This window comes from Melanotaenia boesemani, chromosome 2 (assembly GCF_017639745.1).
Source record: "Melanotaenia boesemani isolate fMelBoe1 chromosome 2, fMelBoe1.pri, whole genome shotgun sequence".
Lineage (NCBI taxonomy): Eukaryota > Metazoa > Chordata > Actinopteri > Atheriniformes > Melanotaeniidae > Melanotaenia > Melanotaenia boesemani.
This window is the reverse complement of record NC_055683.1, coordinates 1076051-1102698: the sequence shown is the minus strand read 5'-3', so window position 1 is coordinate 1102698 and position 26648 is coordinate 1076051. Positions and strand designations below refer to the sequence as shown.

General features: G+C 44.9%; 1 protein-coding gene and 1 long non-coding RNA gene across 3 annotated transcripts in view; one reads left to right on the top strand and one right to left on the bottom strand.

Moving 5' to 3' along the window:
- Nucleotides 1-2289: 2289 nt before the first annotated feature.
- rgs9a (regulator of G protein signaling 9a) overlaps nt 2290-26648 on the top strand; it is a 49601-nt gene continuing 25242 nt past the window's right edge. Inside the window, exons 1-2 of one of the 2 annotated variants that reach the window (XM_042001380.1) lie at nt 2290-3062; nt 25155-25251. In XM_042001380.1, the coding sequence (XP_041857314.1) occupies nt 2994-3062; nt 25155-25251 (166 nt within the window). In that variant the 5' untranslated portion in view covers nt 2290-2993. Of the gene's footprint in view, nt 3063-23285; nt 23873-25154; nt 25252-26648 lie in introns of those variants that run through there. The other variant, XM_042001391.1, reaches the window with a different exon arrangement.
- LOC121650379 lies at nt 13248-14201 on the bottom strand. Its single transcript, XR_006012259.1, has 2 exons — nt 13384-14201; nt 13248-13312 (listed from the first exon to the last, which is right to left on the bottom strand). It is a non-coding gene; the product is annotated as an uncharacterized LOC121650379 (long non-coding RNA).

Below are 26648 nucleotides of genomic sequence, written 5' to 3'. Positions count from 1 at the left end.
CTCATACAGTAAACGCGAGTGTTTATATGTATCATGTATGGTGCGGCTGTGCGTCCTGACGGTGTTGCGTGCGCTGCTGATATTACGAGCTGGATTACAATTAACAGTGAAGACGTGAAATAGAAAGATAGTGAAAAGTGAAAAGTGAGAAGAGTGGTGAAACAGAAAAAAATACATCGATCTAGGTGTAGAGGCCGTGGTGAGGCGAGCAGTGTGTTCTACTGTCAGTGATCTATAATGGCGAGTTAAGAGTGATCATTTGGAGAGATTGACTTACAGCACCTGGGATCAGAAGAGCCACGGAGTGATGTCCGGGTCGCGGTACAGTTGTCCATTAATAAACAGTTTATCCACCGCGATGACAGCGCGAGCGCCATTAGCCATAGATTTCCTTCTGATGGGAAACAGGACTCTCCGTCGGTCCAGAATCTCTCTCGGATATTGGTCGTTTACTCCGAAGTTGGTCCCCTTCAGTTCGCGGCCCTGGTTCTTCACCTGCTCCTTCTGTTTGAAGCTGACGAACTTCGCTACTATGGGTCTTGGTCTGCTGGACCCGGGTTTCCTCCCGCCGAGCCGATGGACTCTGTGAAAGGAGATGTTTTTCACCGTTTCCTCCGGGAGCTTCAGGTGGGTTTTGATGAAGTTTTTCACCGTGGTCTCGGGGTCCTCCTCCGTCTGCTCTGGAATCCCTGCAAACACCAGGTTCTCTCTCATGCTCCGCGCCTGCAGATCGATCACCGTTTCCTTAATCTTCTTATTTTCATCTGAGAGACGGGTCAAGCCCTCGGTGAGGGATTTTACCGTCTCTCTGAGACCGGCATTTTCTGCAGCCAGACTTTCCACCTGCTTCTGGCTGAATTCTAATGATTCACGTAGCGCCTGGAACTCTTTGTGGAGAATTTCTACCAGACTCAAACGCGCATCAAAACTACTGAGTTTCTTATCTATGGAGATCAGAACATCTGTTGAGTCGTTCCCCGTTGGTGAAATAGCTCCAGGTGAATCCTCATTTCGCTGTCTCTTGGACTTGGATGAGGTGGAGGGGGTTGACGTGTTGTTTGGTTTCCCCATGATGATTCTGTCGTAACAACGATCTATAAAATCTGTCAGGCTGGCCAAATCCTCCCCGCTGTGCTCCAGAGTGTACCTTTTAAAGACACTATAGTCCTACTTTAAAGAATATTTTGATTAAGTTGGCACAAAATACAATCGAATGAAAGTAGAAATGTTTGGGCGCGCCTAGTTTGAATCTGCCGTCTCCCCCGGAACTACGTCACCTACAGCATTAGCGTCACTTACCTGCCACCCCCTTCTTCTAACATGTCTGGAAACGTCTGGGAAGTGAGGAGACCAGTTGCTGGAGTTTTAGGAGAGGAATGTTGTCCCATTCTGGTCTGATGCAGGATTCTAGCTGCTCTACAGTCCTGGACCTTGGTTGCTGGATTTCTGCTTCCATGATGCTCCAGATGTTGTGTACTGGTGAAAGGTCTGGACTGCAGGCAGGCCAGTTCAGCAGCCGGACTCTTCTCCTGTGAAGCCATGCTGCTGTGATGGATGCAGGATGTGGTTCAGCATCGTCTTGCTGAAATCTGCAAGGTCTTCCCTGAAAGAGACGTTGTCTGGATGGGAGCAGATGTTGCTCTAAAACCTCCATGTACTTTTCAGCATTGATGGAGCTTCACAGATGTGGAAGCTGCCCACGCCATAGGCACTAATGCAGCCCCATCCCATCAGAGATGCAGCTCGCAGCACAAACTACTTCACATCTTCATCCAGGTTTCCACTTTGCCTCAGACCGTTTTAAATGAGCTTTGGTCCAGAGAAGACGGAAGAAGCTGGTTCTGGATTCTGTCCACATCTGGCTTCTTCTCTGCATGATGGAGCTTTAACCTGCATTTGTGGGTTTCAGGGTGAACTGTGTTCACAGACAGTGGTTTCTGGAAGTCTTCCTGAGTCCATGCAGTGGTTTCCAGTAGAGAATCATGTCTGCTTTTAATGCAGAAGATCACCAGCATCCAGCCTTGTCCCCAGCACACAGAGATTCCTCCTGGTTCTCTGAATCTTCTGATGATATTCTACACTGTAGATGGAGGATCTTCAGAGTCTGAGGAACATTTTTCTGAAATTGTTCCAGTTTTAGATCCAGTTTGTCTCAGATTGATGAAGCTCTGTTCATCTTTCCATCTGAGAGACTCTGCCTCTCTGAAATGCTCCTTTTATACCAGTCATGTTACTGACCTGTTGCCAGGTAACCTGGTTAGTTGTCCAATGCTCCTCCAGGTGTTTCTGGTTTGTACCAGGTACTTTTCCAGCTTTTTGTTGCTCCTGTTCCAACTTTTTCCATCAGATTTACTATCAGCTCATATTTTCATCACATGGTGAAACGTCTTCGTTTCGTCCTCTGATGTGTTGGTGATCTGCTGCTGGGATTAAAAGATGGAGGATGGGATTCTGGTTTATTTATGTTTTACACATAGGCCTGACATTTTGGACCTGAAAAAGTCATTTTACATGATACAGTAAATATGAGTCTTCTGGTTTGTTAAAAATAAATCCCGATCACCCTGAGATGTCTGACCTGATTTCTCTGACCTTTCCAGCCAAAATTTACATATTAACTCATCATTTCAAATCCCCGTTTACACTAGAAAGACAAAAAAAAAAGAAAAGTATTATTTTCTTTGCTTCTTTTCAGATGAGAATGCAGCTTTTCTTTCTGGAGGTATGACCCAGCAGCCAAGCTTCTCTCCTCTTACAACCGCCCCACCGGGCTTTTTATCTGTATATACTGGGGGGAGTTCCTTCAGCTGATTGGTGGATAAATCTGACCTTCCTGTCCTTTCCTTCAATCCTCACAGGAGGACTTTGTTAACGTCTGTGACACACACTCACTCGCCTGTTTACAGCCTCTCCCGTTGTACGTGTGACCGCTCACACCTGCCTTTTATCACCATTTATCTGTGATTTAACCTGATCTTCATCCAGCAGCAGGTATGACGATACGAACAGCTCGGCCTAACCGGGGGCAGCACTACCGGCCACGGATGCACTGCCTCAAGAAGGTGGGTGATGACATCCTCTCTGTCAGTATTCCAGCTGGTCAGCATAGTGGTTCATTTATATTTTAGTTATTGTAAATAGTTGAAATATAAATGCTGCATGGTGGTTTGGTGCTTAGCACCGCAGCCTCTGGCTCGACTGGGGCTGGTGCACATTCTCTAAGGGTTCTCTGGCTTCCTCCCACCGTCCAAAGTCATAATGTCAGTGGTCTAAATTCTGTCTAGGAGTGAGTAGTTGTTTGTCCCTCTGCATTGACCTGTGATGGATTGGCCACCTGTCCAGGTGTACCTGCCTCTCACCTTTCATTCCTGGGATAGAAAATGGATGGATGGACATTGTAAATAACAAACATAAGTCTATTGCTGAATGACCACACAGCATATCAGATATTTATTTTATATCACATTTTAAATGACAAATGGAGGAAAAAAGGACCATTTAGGTTTTCGTTTCTTCTCTGTGGTCTGCTTGCCAGCAGAGGATTCTGGTCCCAGCAAAGATAATCTGTAATCCTGCTGGTAAGCTGATCAGCGCAGACGCTCTGCCTTCAGGCGTCACTGTAGCCCGGTGTTCATAAGTCCCACCTGACCTGAACCAGAGATCAGACCAACTCCAACCTCCCCGACACACAAAGATCCATCCATCCATCCATCCATCCATCATCCATCCATCCATCATCCATCCATCCATCCATCCATCCATCCATCCATCCATCCATCCATCCATCCATCCATCCATCCATCCGTCCATCATCCATCCATCCATCCATCCATCCATCATCCATCCATCCATCCATCCATCCATCCATCCATCCATCATCCATCCATCCATCCATCCATCCATCATCCATCTATCCATCCATCCATCCATCCATCCATCCATCCATCCATCCGTCCATCATCCATCCATCCATCCATCCATCCATCATCCATCCATCCATCCATCCATCCATCCATCATCCATCCATCCATCATCCATCCATCCATCCATCCATCCATCCATCATCCATCCATCCATCCATCCATCCATCCATCCATCCATCCATCCATCATCCATCCATCCATCCATCCATCCATCATCCATCCATCCATCCATCCATCCATCCATCATCCATCCATCCATCCATCCATCCATCCATCCATCCATCATCCATCCATCCATCCATCCATCCATCCATCCATCATCCATCCATCCATCCATCCATCCATCCATCCATTCATCATCCATCCATCCATCATCCATCCATCATCCATCCATCCATCATCCATCCATCCATCATCCATCCATCATCCATCCATCCATCCATCCATCATCCATCCATCCATCCATCCATTCATCATCCATCCATCCATCATCCATCCATCATCCATCCATCCATCATCCATCCATCATCCATCCATCCATCCATCCATCCATCATCCATCATCCATCCATCCATCCATCCATCATCCATCCATCCATCCATCCATCCATCCATCATCCATCCATCCATCCATCCATCCATCCATCCATCCATCCATCATCCATCCATCCATCCATCCATCCATCATCCATCCATCCATCCATCCATCCATCCATCCATCCATCCATCATCCATCCATCCATCATCCATCCATCCATCCATCCATCCATCCATCCATCATCCATCCATCCATCCATCCATCCATCCATCCATCCATCCATCCATCCATCCATCCATCATCCATCCATCCATCTTTCGTATCTAAAGTTCTTGGAAGAGGGAAATCTTCGGGAGAGGTTTTAATTTCTTCTGGTTTTGGAGACAAACGTGATAAACGTTGGAGGAATTAGGCCCTGCAGCTTTACTCTGAGCAAACACATCCATCTTTATCCATTAACGTTTACAGAATCAGCTCAGAGGTTAGAGGTGATCAGGGATCAGACTTTAACATTTAAAAAGTGTTGTGACATGTTGCAGACTCCTAATTAAAAAAAACATTACACTTAATAAAATTAAACTTAAAAAACAAAGAAAATATTGACTGAAGAATTAAATTTTTATTATTTCTTTACTGTTCTAAACATTTTTATGTTGTCTTTTCTTCAATGTTTGCCTTTCTCACAACATCCCTCCCACACTAGCATCCATTACTAGTGATGGATGTTCGGCTCTTTTCAGAGAACCAGTTCTTTTGGCTCCCAAACGGCTCTTGATTTAGCATCTTTTGTAGCCCCATAATTTACATTAACTTCTCAAAAATGAATGGTAAATGTATTTATTGCATTATTTATCATCTATTCTAATTTAAAGTTTACTTTTTCACAAAAAAATTGTTGCCAGATTACAAGCAACGTAACTAATCCAGGTTCCTCGCCGTAGCACTGGAAGTCGTGGTAATACTGTCCAGAGTAATTCCACAGCTAGACGAGATGGTCCAATGTAAAATTTAGATGTTTCACTCATCCAGAAGTTTCTCTAGTTTAGATGGAGATAGAGGAAGACCTGTGAACCGCTGATGTTCCAGAGAACCATGGCCTTTCATTTGAATATAAGAACCTGATATAAGAAGAGCGAAATAAAGCTGGGACTGCAAAATAAAAGGTCCACGTTAAATTAAATACAGTTATAAAATAAATAAATAAAAAGTTTATATAAATTAATGACAAAGTATTGATTAATAGATAAATAAATAAACAAATAAATGTTCATACAAAATTAAATAAATAACTCAAATATATTAAATAAATTAAATAAAGATTCATTAAATAAATAATTATTCAGAAGTTTACATGTAATTGCTTTATTTTGTATTTATTTTATGGGATATTGATTCATTTCAGTATTTAGTTTTTAATAAAACGGCTCTCCATAAAATACATTCAACATAATTGAAGTTTAAATTAAATCAACTGTGAATAAATGTACAGTTTTAGATATACAGTTTTAAATAAGGAACATTTAATTAAAATATATATTTATTTAATTAATGAATGAATGAAATGAATGAATGAATGAATGAAAAATACTTTATTAATCCCAAAGGGAAATTCAATATTGTAGTAGTAGTAATTTTTTAGTAAAACAATCACATTAATTAATTAAGGGCTTTGTTCTTCAGCCTGATAGCTGCTGGAAGGAAGGATCTTCTGTATCTCTCTGTCTTGCATCGGACTTGAACAAGCCTCCCACTGAACACACTCTGTTGTTTCGTCACGGCGTTGTGTAGGGGGTGTGAAGGATCTTCCATTATCTTCGTCAGCTTGTACAGAATTCTTTTTTTGATGATCAACTCCAGCGGCTCCAGAGTTACTCCAAGCACAGAACCGGCTTTCTTGATCAGTTTGTTAATTCTTTTCAAGTCTCTGGTTCTGATGCCGCTGCCCCAGCAGATTGCTGCAAAGCTGATTGCACTTTCAACAACAGACCTGTAGAACATTTGCAACATTTTGGTGCAGACGTTAAAAGATCTCAGCTTCCTTAAGAAGTAGAGTCTGCTCTGACCTTTCTTGTAAATGTACTCAGTGTTGCTTTTCCACTCAAGTCTGTTGTCCAGCTGAACTCCAAGGTACTTGTATTCCTCCACCACCTCCACCTCCTCTCCCATGATGGAAACACTTCTATGTGTGTTCTTGTTCCTCCTGAAGTCAACAATCATCTCCTTTGTTTTCTTGGTATTCAAGATGAGATGATTGTCACCGCACCATTTCACAAACTGACCGACCAGTTCTCTGTACTCTGCTTCTTGTCCATCACTGATACACCCAACAACTGCTGAGTCATCAGAGTATTTCTGCAGATGACAGAACTCAGAGTTGTACTGGAAGTCTGAGGTGTACAGCGTGAATAGAAATGGTGAAAGTACAGTCCCTTGTGGTGTTCCAGTGCAGCTGACCACCATCTCAGACACACAACCTTTCAGTCTCACAAACTGTGGTCTGTTTGTGAGGTAGTCGTAAATCCAGGTGGTTGTGGAGGGATCCACCTGGAATTTCTGCAGCTTCTCACACAGCAGAGCAGGCTGAATCGTATTAAAAGCACTTGAGAAATCAAAGAACATGACCCTCAAAGTGCTGCCTGACTGGTCCAGATGAGAGTGGGCTCTCTGAAGCAGGTATATGATGGCATCTTCAACCCCAAGCCCATTACGGTATGCAAACTGTAGTGGGTCCTGAAAGGTCTTCACCTGCTTGCTGAGGTGAGCCAGTAAGAGTCTCTCCAGGACTTTCATGACGTGATGAAATGATATTTTTAGGACTTTCTAGACGTGACAGATGTTTACTGCACCTGTAGCTCATTTTATTAGTTAGTTAACTCTCCAGCGTCTTTCTGGACCTGAGGGTTCTGGTAGGTTCATACTGGGTCAAGCCGACATCAGATCTTTTACCCTTAATATGTTCTTAAGCTGATAGTAAGCTGACTTTGTGATTCCCTTAATGTGTTTCTCAAAGTTAAGGTCTGAGTCCATCACTACACCCAGATTTCTGGTCTGGTTGGTGGTTTTTGGGTGTATAGACTGAAGCTCTGTGGTGACCTTTAATCGTTTCTCTTTGGCTCTAAAGACCATCACCTCAGTTTTGTTTTTGTTTAACTGGAGAAAGTTCAGACACATCCAGTCATTAATCTCCTTAATACATTTACCAAGAGCCTGTACGGGGCCTCGATCTCCTGGTGACATTGTAATATATACCTGTGTGTCATCTGCGTAGCTATGGTAACTAATGTTGTTCTTTATGACCTGTGCCAGTGGGAGCATGTAGATGTTAAACAGAAGAGGCCCCAGGATGGAACCTTGGGGAACTCCACATGTAATTCTTGTCTGCTCAGATGTAAAATTACCTACTGACACAAAGTACTTTCTATTCTCTAAATAAGATTTAAACCAGTGTAGCGCAGTGCCAGAGAGGCCCACCCAGTTCTCCAGTCGTTTAAGTAATATATTATGGTCGACTGTATCAAATGCAGCACTGAGGTCCAGTAAGACTAAGACTGACATTTTACCATCATCTGTATTCAAACATATGTCATTAATGACTTTGGTCAGAGCATCTCAGAGCTGTGGTGCTGTCTAAAACCTGACTGGTCAACAATAGCGAATAAGACCTGAACTTTATGATAGTTTTTGCTAATAATGTCAGAGAAATGGGACTTCCTGCATTCTTCAGTTGTAGATTATAAGAGTGAAGTTTCTCTTTATACATGTCATAATGAACCTGTAGATTTGTTTTTCTCCATCTGCACTCGGCTTTCTGGCACTCTCTTTTTCCATTTTTCACCAGTGTGGAATTTGTCCATGAAGTCTTTTTCTTTCCAGAGACAACTTTTGCCTTAACAGGAGCAATGACATCCATAATACTTAACATTTTAGCATTAAAACTAGCAGCAAGCTCATTGGCTGAACAGCCTGACAGGGCAGGTGTTGAAGAGAAGACCTGGTTAAACATCCCAGTCGTGTTTTTAGTTATACACCGTTTTGTGATCATCTCTGTTGAGACATTTGTGTGAACAGAAACTGTACACTCAAAGAAAACACAGTAATGATCAGACAGGCCCACATCACACACAGTAACCATGGAAACATCCAAATCCTTCGAAATCACCAAGTCTAGAGTGTGTCCTTTAATGTGTGTGGGCCCAGATCTTTAGTCGCTTTGTCCTGAGGGTTGTCTACATGGACGTTAAAATCACCAACAATAATTACACAGTCAAAATCCAAACAGATTGTAGCAGCAGTTCACTAAACTCTTCATAAAATTCTGTGCAGTGCCCTGGTGGTCTATAGAAATTTAGATATACTATTTTATAATAAGCTTTCAACTGAAGAGCCACGTATTCAAAAGAAGTAAAACTTCCAAGAGATAACTGCTTACACTGAAATGATTCATTAAATGAAACCCCCCCTCCTCTCCTGTTCAGTCTGACCTCACGGATAAAACTAAAGTTGGGAGGGTTGATTCGATAAGAGCAGCTGTGTTGTTATCTTGGTTTAACCAAGTTTCTGTTAAAAATATAAAATCAAGGTTGTGCTCAGTTATAAAATCATTAATTAAAAATGTTTTCCCTGCTAATGACCTAACATTTAATAAAGCTAACTTAATGGGTTTGGAATTGTTTACCCTATGTTTGGGTACACGCTGTTGCTCACAGGGTATGTTAACTCTACTTAGAAACCTTTTAGAAAGCAGCTCTCTGTGTTCTGACAGAGCTGCTTTTATCCTTCTGTTACCAAACAGTGCAGATATTTTTTAACCTTCTTATAAACAGGGATCCAGCTGGACCTGGGAAATCATGACTGCTGTTATCCACGCAGCCTGGTCCCTCCCCACATCATACATCCGAAACATGAAGCTGGCATGGTGGTACAGGAGGGGCTGGGTGCCCCCCCCTTTAGCCGCCCCGGTGGGGGGTTTATAGGGAACTGAAACATAATGGGGCATAGGGTTAGTTTGGTCGCAATAGTGACCAGCTCTTTCATCTGGGAGGTGAAGTCCAGGAGGGGTGGGGAGGATGGGGAGAGGGAGGGTGACTTGGATGGAGTATGATGAGATGAAGGGGGTGGGTCCTCGTTGAGAGCTTTGGGGCTTTCTTCAGGAGGGGGCTGAGGTGGTTTTTTCTTAAGGTTTCCTCTAGGCTGTGTCTTATCACTTTGTTTTGGTCTCTCTTGTCTGTTGTCCTTGTCCGAGGGAACAGAGTCTGTTCAGAAAATAAAACAGGTTGGAGGCGAACAGCTTCACTCCTGACCTGTTCAGGCAGAATCCATCCATCTTAAAAAAGTGCCTGCGGTCCCAGAAGAAGTTGAAGTTGTCTATGAAATGAACTGGATGTGTGGTACATACAGCCAACAGCCATGTATTCAGACTAAACAGCCTACTGAATCTCTCCACTCCTCCTCTGATGGGAGGAAGAGGCCACTGATGAATATCTGGGCATCCAGACAGCTGATCGTATCCAGCAGTTCAGTAAAATCCTGCTGCAGCACCTCAGATTGTTGTTTCACAACATCATTCGACCTCACATACAGGATGAGGTTTTCCACAGTTGGGTGCGCCACCATAATTTGCGTAATTTTGCCTCTCACATCTGATACCATATCCTTGGGAAAGCACAGTACTTTTGTACGTTTTCCACACACATTTCTCACGTCTTTCACACCGAGTCACCAACAATCAGAGTCTGAGGCCCATCTTGTCCCCTTTTACTTTCTGATTTGTTTTTTGGTCTAACCTTGGTGTGTAGGGAGATTTCATTCCAATCATCAGATGTAGATCCAGAATCCTGCAGCAGTGGAGCAAACCTGTTCTGTAGTTGCATGTCTGGTTGTTGTGGAGAGGATTTGTTAGTTTTCCTTCTGATAACTGGCCACGATTGTGTCGTGCTAATGAGGGTTGAGGATATGCTTGGTCTGGATGGCAGAGCAGGCCAGCCGGTCGCATCGCTAATCTCAGCAAACTGGGCTCTGCCTGTTACTTGTCCTCCCATTTCCCTATGAGATGATTTACTCTTTGGCTTTGCACCAAGAGCATTCCAAGGGGGACTATCAGTGAAAGACTTATTACCTTGTACATTGTCCTCCTTTTTCTTTTGTGCTAATTAGCTGTGTGTTAGCAAGATCTTGTCCACTGGTTTTTATTAAAGGCAAGATAGTTTCATTTCCATACAATCCATTCACTTCCACATTCACCTCAAGCTGTTGAATCTTTGTTTCCAGCATGTTGATCCTCTGTAGAAGTTTGTGCTAGTCATCTGTAGAGAAGGGCGGCATCTTGCAGCTAGTTAACTTTAGCTCCTGAGTAACTGTAGATAAGGCTTCTGCTGTTTGTAGGCCACGCTGACATGACGCTGACAAAATTGTAAGAGTCTTAAAAAATAGTAGTATCCAACTAAATCTACCACAAAATACAGTCCCGGTGATTAATAAGTATCCAGGAGCCGTTGCTCATACTTTTCTTCATTAGAAAAATAAGAATATTGGCAGAAAAATGCAAGCAGAGGAGGAGAGCGAAACAGCAAGCTTCAGCAGAGGAGAGAAGCAGGAAGTATAACAAATAAATGCTTGAAATATCTCACTTTGCATATAATGACTCTATATAATATATTAATTTACCTTTTTAAGTTGAATTACTGAAATAAATGAAGTTTTACGCAATGTTGTAAGTTTTTGCGTTTCACCTGTATGAGCTGGAAAGGATTTTCTCCTGTGGGATAGTCTACCAGCAGCTGTCCAGGCATGATGCTGTAAAGGAGAAGTTTCAGGAAGCATTTAGACAAAGACATAAACACCTGGCTTAAACCAGGTGATAACAGCACTTTCTCTGAAATCCTCCTCCCGGCTGTTCCTTCCTGAACTTGCCGAGTGACGAGATGTGGAGGCGGGGCTGCAGTGTACAAGCAGAACGTGGGCTGTCGCTGCTTTCCGTGGAAGAACTATAGTAGCTTTGAACTGCAGCCGGCATCCCCCACGCTGTGTGCTGTTCTAGATCGTCCTCCTAAATACAATAAGGACTTTATTACTGAATTTTCTGATTTTCTTGGTGTAATAATGCCAAACTATGACCTTTTTCTTATTTGTAGGGACTTAAATATTCATGTTTGTTGTCCATCCAGTCAACTGGTTAATGACTTTCAAACCCTGTTAACCTCTGTTGACCTAACTCCATCAGTCAATGCCCCCAAACACAAACATGTTCACACACTGGACCTCATAATGTCACACAGTTTCCCAAGGGTGCTCCAACTACAGGGGGATCACACTCCTCAGGCCCCTAAGGTCTACCCAGGGGTGCTGGAGAGGAGGGCCCGTCGGATAGTCGAACCTCGGATTGAGGACGAGCAATGTGGTTTTCGTCCTGGTCGTGGAACAGTGGACCAGCTCTACACCCTCTTTGGGGTCTTTGAGGGGGCATGGGAGTTTGCCCAACCAATCTACATGTGTTTTGTGGATTTGGAGAAGGCGTTCAACCGTGTCCCCCGCGGACTCCTGTGGGGGTACTCCGGAAGTATGGAGTGCTGGACCTGCTGGTACGAGCTGTCCGGTCCCTGTACGACCGGTGTCAGAGTTTTGTCCGCATTGCTGGCAGTAAATCAGAGTCGTTTCCAATTCTGTTCATAACTTTTATGGACAGAATTTCTAGGCGCAGCCGAGGTGTTGAGGGGATCCAGTTCGGTGGCCTCAGGATTTGGTCTCTGCTCTTTGTGGATGATGTGGTTCTGTTGGCTTCATCGGGCTGTGATCTTAGGCTCTCACTGGAGCGATTCGCAGCCGAGTGTGAAGCGGCTGGGATGAGAATCAGCACCTCCTTGCTTTCTCCAGGTCTGCAATAGGGTCCTGCCCCAAGTGGAGGAGTTCACGTATCTCGGGGTCTTGTTCAAAGGTGTGGGAAGGATGGAGCGGGAGATAGACAGGCAGATCGGTGCGGTGTCTGCAGTGATTAAGTGATTACTTGCACCTGGAAGTGGCCCAAGCGCGAGTGGGCATGTCGTCTTGTTCCGCTGCTGTCTGGCAAAGCACTGGAGGCCTACACTGCGATGGATGAGGCAGAACCCATTGCTATAGTGACCTGAAAGCCGCCCTGCCGGCCAAGTTTAATATTTTTCCAGAGACCTACCGGCAGCAGTTCCAGTCAACCTCAGTGCCGCCTGGTGAGAACCCCATTGAGACCTACCGACGCTGGAGTCGGCTTGCAGAGCACAGCAAGGAGGAGATCGGGGAAACCATCATCATGAAACAGCTGTTGCAAGTGCTACCTGCTGAAGTGAGGACCTGGGTGAATGAACATGAACCAACAGAGGGGCTTGCAGCAGCTAAATTGGCAGCACAATATTCTCAACGCCCAGAGGGGAGGATCAGCTCCACGCTCCAGTAACATGACCCCCCAGCCAACCCCTCAGCACTTTCAACCAAGACTGGCAAAGAGAGAGAACAACCAGGTACTACCGCTTCTGCCCCAAACCAACTACTATCTGGAAAGGACCTTGTTTATTTTTATTGCCAGCAATTAGGCCTTAAAGCTTCTGTGTGTCCTGTGGAGCTCTATGGAGGCAAGGGCATGGATGCCAGGCTATACAAAACAGTGACAGTTAATGGTCAGACTATTACTGCTATGTTGGATACTGGTAGCTTTATGTCTCTTATAAAGCGCTGCTAGGTGCCTGCAGGCTATTATCACGGCCTGTGGCCGCGGTACCAGGAAGCGGACCCAAAAGCAGAACACTCAGAGAGGCAAAGGAGGAAAGTGCAAACAATGTTTATTAATAATAAGTATTGTGGCGTGGTCCAGGTCCGGATGGTTCTTCCTATGAGAGGACAGAAGATTACTGCTGGTCTGAGAAGGTGCGGGATAATGTCTGCTAAGGCAGCGGCTTACTGTGTTCCAGAGGTAGACCGATGGTGGAGGAGTAGCCAAGAGATGGTTTCTGGTGGTGGTGATATGAGCTTGGTTGCAGGCAGGGCGAGCAGGGAGGCAGTCAGCTTGGTACGAGGAATAGTCCTTAACCTGGGTGCAGTGGTTATCCGAGAAGTCAAGGTCTGTGGCTGAGGAATAGAGATGACAAGATAAGCTTTCCAGAGAACAAGGCACAAGACAGATCGAAGAAAGAGGCCTGATTACCACGCTGCAAAGAATGACTGGAGCTCCTGCTTGATCCTAAATAGCTGGGAGTAAAGCCAGCTAACGAGCATGCTGATGAGCTGCAGGTGGTATCAATTGTGGCTCCAGCCTCCGCCCTCTGTCCCCATGGCAACCTGCTCAGCCCTACCTGCAAACTCAAACACACATACACACAGAACCATGACAGCTATGTGGATTACAGCAGACAAGCAGGCATTTTGTGTGCTCATTGGGAAACACATTTTTATCCTAAAGCTGAGTTGACTGTTACTATTGATGGACAATCTTATGTGCTAACTTTTGGGGTTGTGGAACACTTACCTGTGGATGCTATTCTGGGATGTGATGTGCCTGTATTGATGCACTTGTTGCAGGAGAAAAAACAACCACTGTTAATAGACTCTGGAGACAAAACTGAAATCAGTGTGAATGTTTCATGTCCTGTCACCACTCAGGCCCAGGCAAAAGCCGGTGTCCAGCCCTTGCCAGATCTTGACAGTAGTCTGTGTAAGGGTGGCACTAAAGGGCCAAGAAAATCACATCGCCAATGGTGCTTTGAGAAGCAGCTGAGGCTAACAGAGCCTGAAAAATCAAGCTTAGCATGGGACATTCCAGAAGATATTTCTGTATTGCAAAAACAAGATGAAAGTTTGAAACCATTGTTTGCTAAAGTTGAAAAAGAAACAAATAGAAACTGCATGGGGAAAAACAAGGTTTATTATTGATAATGATGTGTTGTATGCAACTGATGATGATGATGATCTGAAACGCCTTGTTATACCTGCTAGCTGTTGGCCACTGGCAGGACACCTTGGTCGTCATAAGACATGTCTTCGGGCCAGTTCTCGCTTTTACCTCTATGCATGTTGACGTTCAAAATTATTGTGCCACTTCCCCCACATGCCAGAAAACATGCGCTGTTCGCAAGTCAGACAGAGGGTTGCTTCAACCTCTTCCAGCAATTTCCACTCCATTTCGCAGAATTGCTATAGACATTGTAGGCCCACTGATGAAAAGCAGTCGTGGTAACCAATACATCCTGGTTGTGTGTGACTATGCTACTAGATTCCCAGAAGCCTTCCCCTTACGTTCCATTACTGCCCCAAATGTGGTACATGCATTAGTACAGCTGTTTTTTAGGGTGGGGACTCCAGAAGAGATTGTGACTGACCAAGGAACAAACTTCACCTACAGGTTAATGCAACTCTTCCATAAGCAGCTTGGCATTTCAGCAATTAAAACTACTCTATACCACCCACAGACCGATGGTTTAGTTGAAAGATTAAACCAAACCCTGAAAAAGATGTTGAGGAAGTTTGTGGATGACACTGGTAAGGACTGGGATCACTGGTTGCCATTCCTGCTTTTTGCCTACCGAGCGGTTCCCCAGGCTTCCAGAGGCTTCTCCCGTTCGAGCTGCTATATGGTTGGGATGTTCAGGGACCATTGGATCTGCTTTGGAATACCTGGGAGACTCCCACAACAACCAGCGACAGAGGGGTGATACAGTTTGTGCTGGAAATGAGGGAGCGGCTGGCAAAATTCCAGGAGGAGGCCGAGGTCAACCTGCGGGAGGCCAAACAACATAAAAAAACCTGGAATGACCAACAGGCTCTTCACAGAGAATTTCAGCCTGGCCAAAAGGTCCTGTTGCTTCTTCCTTCTTCCAATAGTAAACTCCTGGTAAAATGGCAGGGGCCATACACCATTATCCAGAAGATGGGTCCCGTCACATATGAGGTTCATCACCCAGACAAGAAAAAACCAAAACAGACTTACCACATCAATCTTTTGAAGGAGTGGAAGGAGAGTCCAACTCAGGTTCCGGTGAAGGCACTGGTGGTGACGAGGGTGGACACCGGAGTGGAGGACGAGATTGGACCCGAAGTCCCACACACCAAGATTATTCCTGAACTGAACCATCTTGCATCAGAGCAGGCCGCACAGCTCCGCCAGGTCTTTCAGGCAGTTTCACCAATATTTGCTGCCAACCCGGGGAAAACCACCTTGGTTGAACACCTGAGCCGCCTTAAAGACGGATGCCCTATTCACCAGTGGCCCTATCGTGTTCCACAACACCTGGTGTGGAAACTTCAGCAGGAGGTGGAAGAGATGCTAAACCTTGGCGTGACTGAGCCCTCTACTTCCGAGTGGTCCAGTCCAATAGTTCATCTTCAAGAAGGATGGGTCTCATCGGATTTGTACCGATTTTAGAAAGCTCAATTCAGTCTCCAAATTTGATGCCTATCCCATGCCAAGAATTGATGAATTGCTGGAAAAGATTGGAGCGGCCAAGTACATTTCCACTCTGAACCTATGCAAATGGTACTGGCAGGTGCCGCTGGAAAAGACATGCCAGCCGTACACCACGTTCCAAACACCAACAGGGCTATATCAGTTCACAGTGATGCCGTTTGGACTGCACGGTGCCCCAGCCACCTTCCAGAGGTTGATGGACCGGGTTCTCTAAGGCTGTGACTTTTGCAGTGCATCTGAATGATGTCGTGGTCTTCAGCAATACATGGGAGGAGCATGTCCAACATTTATCACTGGTTCTGGGAAAAATTCAGAAAGCTGGACTGACATTGAATACAGCAAAGCGTGAGTGGGGACAGCAGGAAACACGGTACCTGGGATACCTACTCGGAGGTGGAGAAGTGCAACCCCAAGTGGATAAAGTGGAGGCGATTCAGAACTGCCCCTGCCTGCGTACCAAGAAGGAGGTATGGTCTTTCCTTGGATTAGCTTGCTGGTACCGCAGGTTTGTGCCCCAGTTTGCAGCCATTGCTGCCCTCTCACAGCACTAACCAGTAAGGCACATAAAAATCCTATGACCTGGTCAGAGGACTGTGAAGCAGCTTTCCAGACACTTCAGGATTGTTCCTATCCTGTTCTGAAAAGTTCAGACTTCAGTAAACGCTTTCTGGTGCAGGTGGATGACTCAGCAGTTGGCCTTGGAGTGGTGCTGGCCCAAGGAGAACCTGGAGCAGAACAGCCAATATTGTACTATATTGTATTATATTGTATGTGGTGGCGGATTTCCTCTCTAGGTTTCCGTACACCGTCAACCTCCAAAAGGAGGAGGATGATGTCAGGTAGCAGCGCCACTGCTCTGTTTGACTGTGGTCAGCGCATGGACACATGAGCGCCACACATCCGTGCGCACACATACATACACACACGTCACTTTTTCTCTCTCCCTCTGTCGTTGTTAGAAATGGACATCATTATTCCTTTTAAATTTTCATCACCCCTTTTCTGTATGAGTTGCATAGCCAAGGGTGCACACTTGGTGGCTCTCACCTGGTTTAGGCAGACATTTCACGTACACACTCACCAGTTGTCGTGGAGTGTGGTATGCGGGTTGCATCCTGCATGGTTTAGCAAAACCCAGCAGAAGGATTTTGCTGTCCCTAAATAGGAAGACCTTGATCATGTTCCTGGATCATGTGACTTGGGTCAAGGTGTTTTGTGTTGGCATTAATTAGGGGGAATTAAATGGTGGCAAAGGTGTATTTCTGTAGGGAGAATGATTTAATTATGTGACTTGTTTTTGTGTTTTTCATTTGGATACTGAGCCTAGTGGGAGGGGCAGTGCTGGGATGGACACCAAGGAGGTAACAACCGATCAGGATCTGTGTAAACGTCACAAGCATATTACATCTTTCATTTGCCTGAGTTTTTCCACCCTGAGAAGGAAGTGGAAAGAACCCCGTGACAACCCAGAGTTATGCTCAACCTTGGACACGGAGTTACGCTCCACCGCGGACCCGGAGTTATGCTCCACCGGGGACCCAGAGTTACGCTCCACCGCGGACCCAGACTTACGCTCCACTGCGGACCCGGTGTTACGCTCCACCGCGGACTGGGACTTACGCTCCACCACGGACCCGGACTTACGCTCCACCGGGGACCCGGACTTACGCTTCACCGGGGACCCGGACTTACGCTCCACCGCGGACCGGGACTTACGCTCCACCGCGGACCCGGTATTACGCTCCACCGCGGACTGGGACTTACGCTCCACCACGGACCCGGACTTACGCTCCACCGGGGACCCGGACTTACGCTTCACCGGGGACCCGGACTTACGCTCCACCGCGGACCCGGACTTACGCTCCACCGCGGACCGGGACTTACGCTCCACCGCGGACCCTGACTTACGCTCCACTGCGGACCCGCACTTACGCTCCACCGGGGACCCGGAGTTACGCTCCACCACGGACCCGGACTTACGTTCCACCGGGGACCCGGACTTACGCTTCACCAGGGACCCGGACTTACGCTCCACCACGGACCCGGACTTACGCTCCACCACGGACCCGGACTTACGCTCCACCGCGGACCCTGACTTACGCTCCACCGGGGACCCGGAGTTACGCTCCACCGCGGACCCAGAGTTACGCTCCACTGGGGACCCACAGTTATGCTCCACCGGGGACCTGGAGTTACGCTCCACTGCGGACCCAGAGTTACACTCTACCGCGGACCCAGAGTTACGCTCCACCGGGGACCCAGAGTTACGCTCCACCGGGGACCCATAGTTACACTCCACCGCAGACCCATAGTTACGCTCCACCGCGGACCCAGAGTTACGCTCCAACGCGGACCCATAGTTACGCTCCACCGCGGACCCAGAGTTACGCTCCACCGGGGACCCATAGTTACGCTCCACCGCGGACCCAGAGTTACGCTCCACCGGGGACCCATAGTTACGCTCCAACGCGGACCCATAGTTACGCTCCAACGCGGACCCATAGTTACGCTCCAACGTGGACCCATAGTTACACTCCACTGCGGACCCGGACTTACACTCCACCGCGGACCCATAGTTATGCTCCACCGTGGACCCGGACTTACACTCCACCGCGGACCCATAGTTATGCTCCACCGTGGACCCGGACTTACACTCCACCGCGGACCCAGAGCTCTATATAACCCCTGATTAATGTTGAGTAGGCTATAATTTTTTACAACCATGTGGACCAGTTACTAGGTTCATCAGGAGTACAACGGGACTAAAGCGAATGCGGAATGAAATGGCTGGAGGCACAATACTCAAAAATAATGATTATTATTTGTACAAAAGAAAGAAAATAGGAACAAGAATAACATTTACAATAGTATCAATAATAACAGTAACAATAAGAGAAAAGCCGGCAAAAGGAATAAAATCCCCGGTCTTGAGCTCAGTGTTTGTCCTCTTCAGTCAACACTTAAGTCAAGTCACTTTCCTGTTAATTCAGTTCCTTTCCTCCGTGTAGGTGTGAATGGTTACAACTTTGTTGATTAACCCTTAAAACGAGGGTCTTCAGAAGAAAGTTCGACTTGATTCTGGGTACAGGCTCACCAATCTGAAGGTCCTTAAACTGCAAAAAAAAAAACAACCTTGCCTGCACAACAATAATGGTATTATTGTATACAGCTTAATGTTTCCTCTGTCACACAGATATAGCTTAATTTCCATATTACTATTTAACAATAAACAATATCTCACATGCATGTTTCTTTTTTAACTCAAAATATCCTTTGTTTTACATGAAATAACTTTTTAACTCATGTACACAAATAAATGAGTTTCTCCCTTTCTTCCCTTTTTTTAAATTAACCATGAAACTATGATTAATTATCTTTAACCAATAAAATGATTGATTTTTAAACTAATCTTTTAGCTTTTGAAAAGCATAGCATGAAATAACACAAAACTTCAAGACTAAAGGATAACAATAAACCCTATTTAATTACCATTCCACTTCCGGCTCTCAACCGAGGCAGACGCTTTTTCTTCTCCCTCCCTCTCCCACTCTGCCCTGCTGCTACTGTCCTGTCATCTCTCTGAGCCTCTCTCTGCATTTCCTTCCAAAACTTAAATCTTGAGATATGGATCTGATCAGTTGGTCCCTAAATGCAATCGACCAAATTTATTCGAACCGGAAAACAGGCGTAGGGGAGCCTGCTTGCCCTGGCGGAACGTTTTCGGCTGGATATGTGATGGATTCCTGGGGAGTGTGGAAAGTCATGTGTCTGTCGATTCTTTCTGTCGAGGACGCTGAGGACATCTATACATTCGGATTCATGATAACTGGGTTTCTGCTGTTTGGAGCGGGCGGTTTCCTGGCATATCGCAAAATTCGGACACTGTCGGCAGTCACTGGCAAGCTGCCGGATTTCTGTGCTGGTGTGTGCCGAGCTATGAACAATCCGGCTGTGGCGGTACAGGAGCTGAATCGTAAACTGGAGGCTATTCCAGTTCTGGATGGCAAACTGGTTGCGATTTCTGGGCTTGTACGTGAGGTGGTCACCAACTTGGAGAAGTTGTCAGCTCGGCTGGATGGAAATTGACCCAAAATTCGGATGATTGGAGTCGCCAGTGGGACCACTGTAGAGACTCAAGGCAGACGAAACAGCTCTGGCCTGAACCAAAACAAATGCTGTTATCAAATTTGGCTCCTGTGCTGGCCTTGAATGGCTGGCTGAAAGCTCCCTGGAATGTCTTGTTGATGGACACTCAGTCCCCCACCCTCCCCTCACCCTCTTCACGGGCGATGGACTTCAACCTGGATCAGCCCTCAAGGATGCCCCACTATCATCAGGTGGCAGAGACTGTGAGGGAGAACTGGGACAAAGTTCATATGCCCACTTCTACGCACACACATACATGCACCACACTCAAGTACACCATTACAGATACATTCCCCCGTGATTCACTGCCTGGGCTGCTCCTTACCCCGCTCCCTCCACTCCCGGGCGGCGGGTCGACTGGACTGCGCTCGTGTCAGCTGCGTCCAGACTTGCTGTGATGGGAGAATCTGATTTCTGATTCTGATTCTCAGCTTTACATAAGAATTTTCTGTAAGCTCTCACATCGCAAGCAATAAAAATGTGCATTAACACTGGATGACCATTACATTTGACCAAGAAAATAATTTAAAAAAATAATCAAAATCGCTTCATTACACTATTGCAAACTTAAATTCCACCTCATCCAGGAATAACATCCGTTGAGGCCCGACCCATGAAAAAATGGTAAGAAAAGTCAAATTTTTTAAATATGAGCTCTTTATTTGGCACTTTAACAAAATGTAACAAAAAAATTAACATTTAAACAATTAAACAAATTAACATTTTTTAGGGGGGTCTACCACTTATTACCATGTGATATATTAAAAATATTATAATATGGATTTCCGCTTCTGGGTATCTATTAGGGGACAGAAGACAAGTAGCACATTGTGTTCAACAGGATTTTGAGCAAAGTTTTTACCATAAATTGAAGCAAAGTGTCTTGGAAACTGTATGTGACAACTACGTCACGCCGGGTTCTTATGGGTTAACATTTATCCATGATTAGCATTAGCATAATGCTAATAGCAACATAGCGCTGGCATGTTTCCTCTAGCACGCACGTGGTTTCAACTCACCAAGATGAGGTTTCAGCATGAGCCCAGCAAAAGACACAGCCAACACAGCCTCTCTAGCTCATGTTCCGGTCACTTGGCACAGTAAACATCTTAAATTAGTCCTTAAACAATTCAACATTTGTTTACAATAATTATTTTTTACAGAAATTCACCAAGGTAACTCAAACAGCTCAGCGCAGACCGTCTACTGCCTGCCTCGCTCACTCTTCAAGTGCAACAAACATAAACTAGTGCATGATTAAGACCACTGCCTGGAAGGCGGGACTAATGATACTCTTAAACCAGTCGGAAAGCCACTATCACTCAACATGACCACCCGAGTGAGGGAAGAGAATTATATTTCCTTTTTCCAAAATAAAAGTACACAGTTGTATTGTGACAAATAAAGGGAAAATAAAGGGAAAAGAAGTCGTTTTCTCTACTGGGTTGCATCCGCTTCACTGTGGACCAGGCGTTACGCTCCATCGTGGACCTGCCCCTGTTTAAGGCCAGACTGATACATGATAGTGGTGTGAAAGTGAGAAACTTGTGATATTTATAATTTAGAAATATACTATGTTTTTATTCTTGTTTTTATCTCTGTTCAGCACTTTGATCGACAAGGGTTGTTGTGAAGTGCTTTATAAATAAAATTTGATTGACTGAATTTGAAAGACATTTTACTTAACTGTTTCCAAGCAAACCACTGTGCTTGCCCCCATGCCCCAGGTGAACGTTTGGAAGTCTATGTAGCAGAGACAAGCAAGCTAGTTCAAGATGCTTTTCCAGGCTATGGGGATATAGCTCAGAAAGAGGAAAAAATGAGAAGATTTTTTGCTGGGTTTGACCCAGCCCTGACAGCCAAATGTTATGAGCAGGGTGCTAATGACTTGGAAGAAGCCCATGTAATTGCAGGCCATTGTGACATGGCCAGAGAGACACTAAAACTGAATTGTATAATCCATCCATTCCACCAGCAGGTGATGGTGTAACAGCTGGGCTGTATTCCATTGCTGTCAGAAGCCATTTGTACAAAGTTGTGGAAAGGCTCACTGAGGACATGAGAGAAATGAGAATGGAAATGAGAAAAGTGGTGGACAAGAATAACTGCCTAAGACCAAGTAGCTGGAAGGAGGAATAGAAACCATCAACCCTGCAGCATGAAGGTCATTGTCAGTGCACCTGCAGGGAGCTAGGCTGCCAGTCACGTCATCCACTGGGTGAGCAGAGAGTTCGTTCACCCGTCCGTGACTGGTCCATTCACCTGTCCGTGGCTGGGTTGTTCACCTGGCCGTGGCTGACTTGTTGACTGGTTCGTTCACCTGTCCGTGGCTGGCATGAGAGGGAGACGGGGTGAGTGGCCACCTGCTAAGCAGCGAGCCTTTCACTCCAATTGATGCAGTCCCGGTCCTGCAAGGGGTCCATTTTCTGAGGAGCCCCAGAGGCGGCAGGACCAGGACCAGCAGACTGAGGGACAGCTTGGTCGACCAGGCTGTCAGGATGCTGAATTCCCTCCCTGCTCTGCCCCCCCCCTTCCACCCACCCTGGACTCTGACGCCCCCCATCAACACCTGAACTTTTTACCTCCTCAGGAACCAGCACACAGCCGCTTAAACCAGTTTAACCCGTTTCACCAGTTTAATCAGACCAGAAGTTAGCTGCTGTCTGCTGTTGCTCTATAACCATAAACATATCATACTGACTGTAATTTGCCTTGTCTGTTTATCTTGTTTTATTTACTTAGTGATGGTACTAGTTTTGTTTGTTTTGTTTATTGGCCTCATTCTTGTATTTCGTGCACCAAGGTTTGAGAGAGCCATACTTTTTAATTCTTTGTTTGTCCTATACATGCTGCAAAATTTGCAATAAAACTGACTTTGAATATTTTAACCTAAGGAAAGGGTGAGTAATTGGAAGTTGACACCTTGGTGTAGTGTAACAGTAGTAGCTAGTATAACTAGTATAAAGTATAGACTAGTTTAACATAGGCCTGTTGGTGACTGTGCACTTTTATTTTGGGTAACCATGGTGTCAGGGTTTTGAATTTTGATATTTGCTGATATTGTTGCTGTTGTGATGCCAATGTTTACTGTTCAGAAACAAGGACGTTTGTTTTTGTGGGTGGGAGGTATGTAAAGGATTTAATGTTCAGTGTTCAGTAAACAGTGTATTTCCGGTGTTTTATTTTGAAAGGCCAGACTGGAAGTCTGGGCGGTTATCATGGTTCGGTACTGATGATGCCAAAAGAAAATAAAGACAGCTTGCCGTGCCAGTTCAGTAGTACCGCTTCGTGTCATTATTTTTTATATCACATTAGTAGACGCATAAACAAAACCCTCGGCAATGTTGGCTAGTGTTACTAGTGTTAGCTAACGTTACCGAACTCTCCATACAGACCTCTCGGCTCAGGCTTGTTAGCTCTGTTTACTAAGCCACACCCGCACTTAACGAATCGGATGGTTCTTGTGCAATATTTTTAACTTTCAGGGGTTTGGGATCATTTTTGTCTAGATTTTTTTATCATAACTTTTGCTACAGGCTAATGGCTAGCCGAGTGTCTTCAGCTGTGTCCCATATCAGGGTCTGCACACTTCGATGTGCGGCTTCGTCGGCTACATATGTCTTCGTGGAACCCTGTCCCAGCTGGAAGGAGCCTCTGAATCCACCTACCGATCCGCACTGCGTTCAGCCTCAAAGACGGCTACTGGTGGAGCTTCCTTCACGCCCTCTTTACTCCCAGAATTCATTGCGCACAAGATGGTGGAGAATCAGCAACCTGTTTCATTCTGCTTCTTCTCAGTTGCGGCTGCTCTAACAGAATGAAGGATGCCGGTGTTTACTTACTGGTACTTTATTGCTCTTCAGCTCTTACGAACATCACATTCTACGGTTCCCTCACTCTCCCATGTCACACTGTAATAAGTCCCTCTAGGAACACGTAACATTAACATTCCTCTTGACACACAACCAAGCTCAGAAGAGTACAGTTCTTTTATTCTTTTTTTTTTGTTGTTGTTAAAATTAAATGTTAAAATGTTAAATTAAAATGTTAAATGTTAAATTAAATAACAGAAAATAATAGAAATTAAATAATAGAAATGTTGAATTAAATAACCATGTAAATTAAAAACATGTTTGTTAAATGGTGGAATTAAAATTCTGTAATCTTTGATATTCGTGGATTTTTTAGAGGTTAAAGAAGTTTCTACCAGCTGGAACTTTGCATAGAACAGGGGTCTGCAGCCTTTCCAATCCAAAGAGCCATTTTTCCCTCAGCCAGCTAAATAAAACTCCTTTAGAGACGTAGATGTTACCAGACCTTTTGGAAAAAGACAACTTATAATGGGCGGCGTGGCTCAGTGGGTAGAGTGTTCGTCTTGTAGCCTGAGGGTTGCCGGTTCAATCCTCGGCTCATGTCGAGGTGTTCCTGAGCAAGACCAAATAGCTTCTCATGGGTCGGGTTAGCACCTTGCATGGCAGCTCATCAGTGTGTGAATGTGATGTAAAGCATTTTCTCTGAAAGTGCTATATAAGTACAGACCAGTTACCATTATAAATATCTGCTAAATGAAATGTGTTGTTATTATTGAAGAACCACGTTTTTATTTCTATTTTAGGTTTTAAAATAAAATGAAAACAAAACTTTTGCAAAAAGAGGATAGACGGACTTTCTTCTATGGGATGTAGATATTTATAGATAGAAAACTATGTATAACACTCGTACTTTTCTTTTCTTTTATAAAGAAAATGAAAAATTGCTAAAAACCTGCATTTGTTATTTTATCTATATTTAAAAACTTTAACGTCCAGGCATCGTGTGGTCATTTTCTTATCTGAACATTGAAGAGGAGCGGAGTTTTTCAGACATCACCTGTTAATGGTGAGCTAGAAGGAGTTCAGGATTACTGAGTGTGCTCCAGAGTTCCAGAATGACATGGCTGTAAGTCTCTGACACAGTGGACTCTGGACATGCTCTTCTGGACGCTGTTGTTAATGGTCTTTCTTTTAGCTGCAACCATCAAGACACTGAGAATAAACTTCTTTTATGTCATCAGCCAATAACTCTGGATGAAAATGTTGCGCCATCTTTAGATCAATAAATGTTTTTCAATGCTCTTCTGCTTCCAGCTGGAGTCCTTCATGGTGGAGATGCAGGACCCAAAAGGTGGAGTTAAAGGCTCAGAGCAAAAACTTAATGTCACCTCGATCCCCCATGTCATTTCTGGTAAGAGTAAAACACACACACATCTTCCATTGATGTGAAGCTAATGTGACTGTGCTTGTTAGAAATGCTGCAGGAGATGCTCATGCTGCTAAATTTAAGCTTTCAAACCTGCTGTGAGTGTGTGATGTTCCCATATATTCACATTAAATCTACATTTGTATGAAAAGTTAGAAACTGTCCAATGTTCTTCCAGATCTTATAATCAAGATGTTAGCAGGTTTGTTGGAGCAGAAGTGGTGGTCGTCATAGAGTTCCATCATCTTCTGAGATGAAAGTTGACGTTTCACAGCTAGCTTGCACAGAAACACGAAGGGACGTTAAACTGGGTGGAAATCAGCTTCTTCCACAGCCAAACCCTAGAGGCAAAGATCTCCCACACAAACCACATGTAAACATGGGCATACAAGCAAAATATCCTGTATGTACAAAAGTTCAGCTGTGTAATAATACACCTCACATCATTTTCTAAATAAAGTCCAACATCAAGTTGTGAAGTAAAGCTATATGGGTCAAACTGAGTCCATCTCATGATTCAGTACATACTTTCTGTCTGCTGTGATCAGTTTCTCGCTTCCCTGGAGAAGAACTTCTCCGTTCCACATGCACCTGGTCAGGACGAGGCCTGGACTTCCTGTGGTAGCTGGAGCATTATCCTGTTGCATGAAGTCAGGGTGAACCTTCAGGCTGGATGGAAACCATAAACCTAACTGTAGAATACTTCCAGAAGACTTCATGGTCCACTCAATGCCTGCAGAACAAGCCCAGACCATCAACCCTCCACCACCGTGCTGACAGCTACTAAGCTAGTCTAAGTCGTGCTGCCATGTTCTTCTTTATCCTGCAACCTTCCCAACTAGCTGTACTGATTCAGTCTGTTTCTAACTGGATTGTCATGAACTTTAACATCTAACCTGCTGACTGAGACCCAGAGAGTCTGGGATGGAGTTACGGGTTTTTTTTTTTACATATTGGCATTGGCTGAATGCAGACCCGGCTCCAGCCTGTGACTTGAGGCCCCCGACTACAACAGCACCACTGATACCCCAACTATTACTGGTGATTGATCCATTCATGCAGTGCAGATGCAACCCACCTATCCATATACAGTTTTCTTGCATCATACCAGTATGGTCTTACTGGGGGAGCAAAGCCAGAAAATGATTTGGTATTAATTAGCACTTTTTAACATTCAGGGTGATAAATATTGATCATTTAGAGTAAACAAGTTAACCAGCTTCAGTAGTAAACTGCAGCTGAATGGTCCTGGACCTCTCCTGGTAGTAAATGTCACAGATTCCAGTAACTGTGCACAGAGGCAGCAGCCGGCAACAGGAAGGGTTTAAACCTGGATTATTTAGCATGCAGTCATGATAAAAATGCATTAAATGTATCACCAT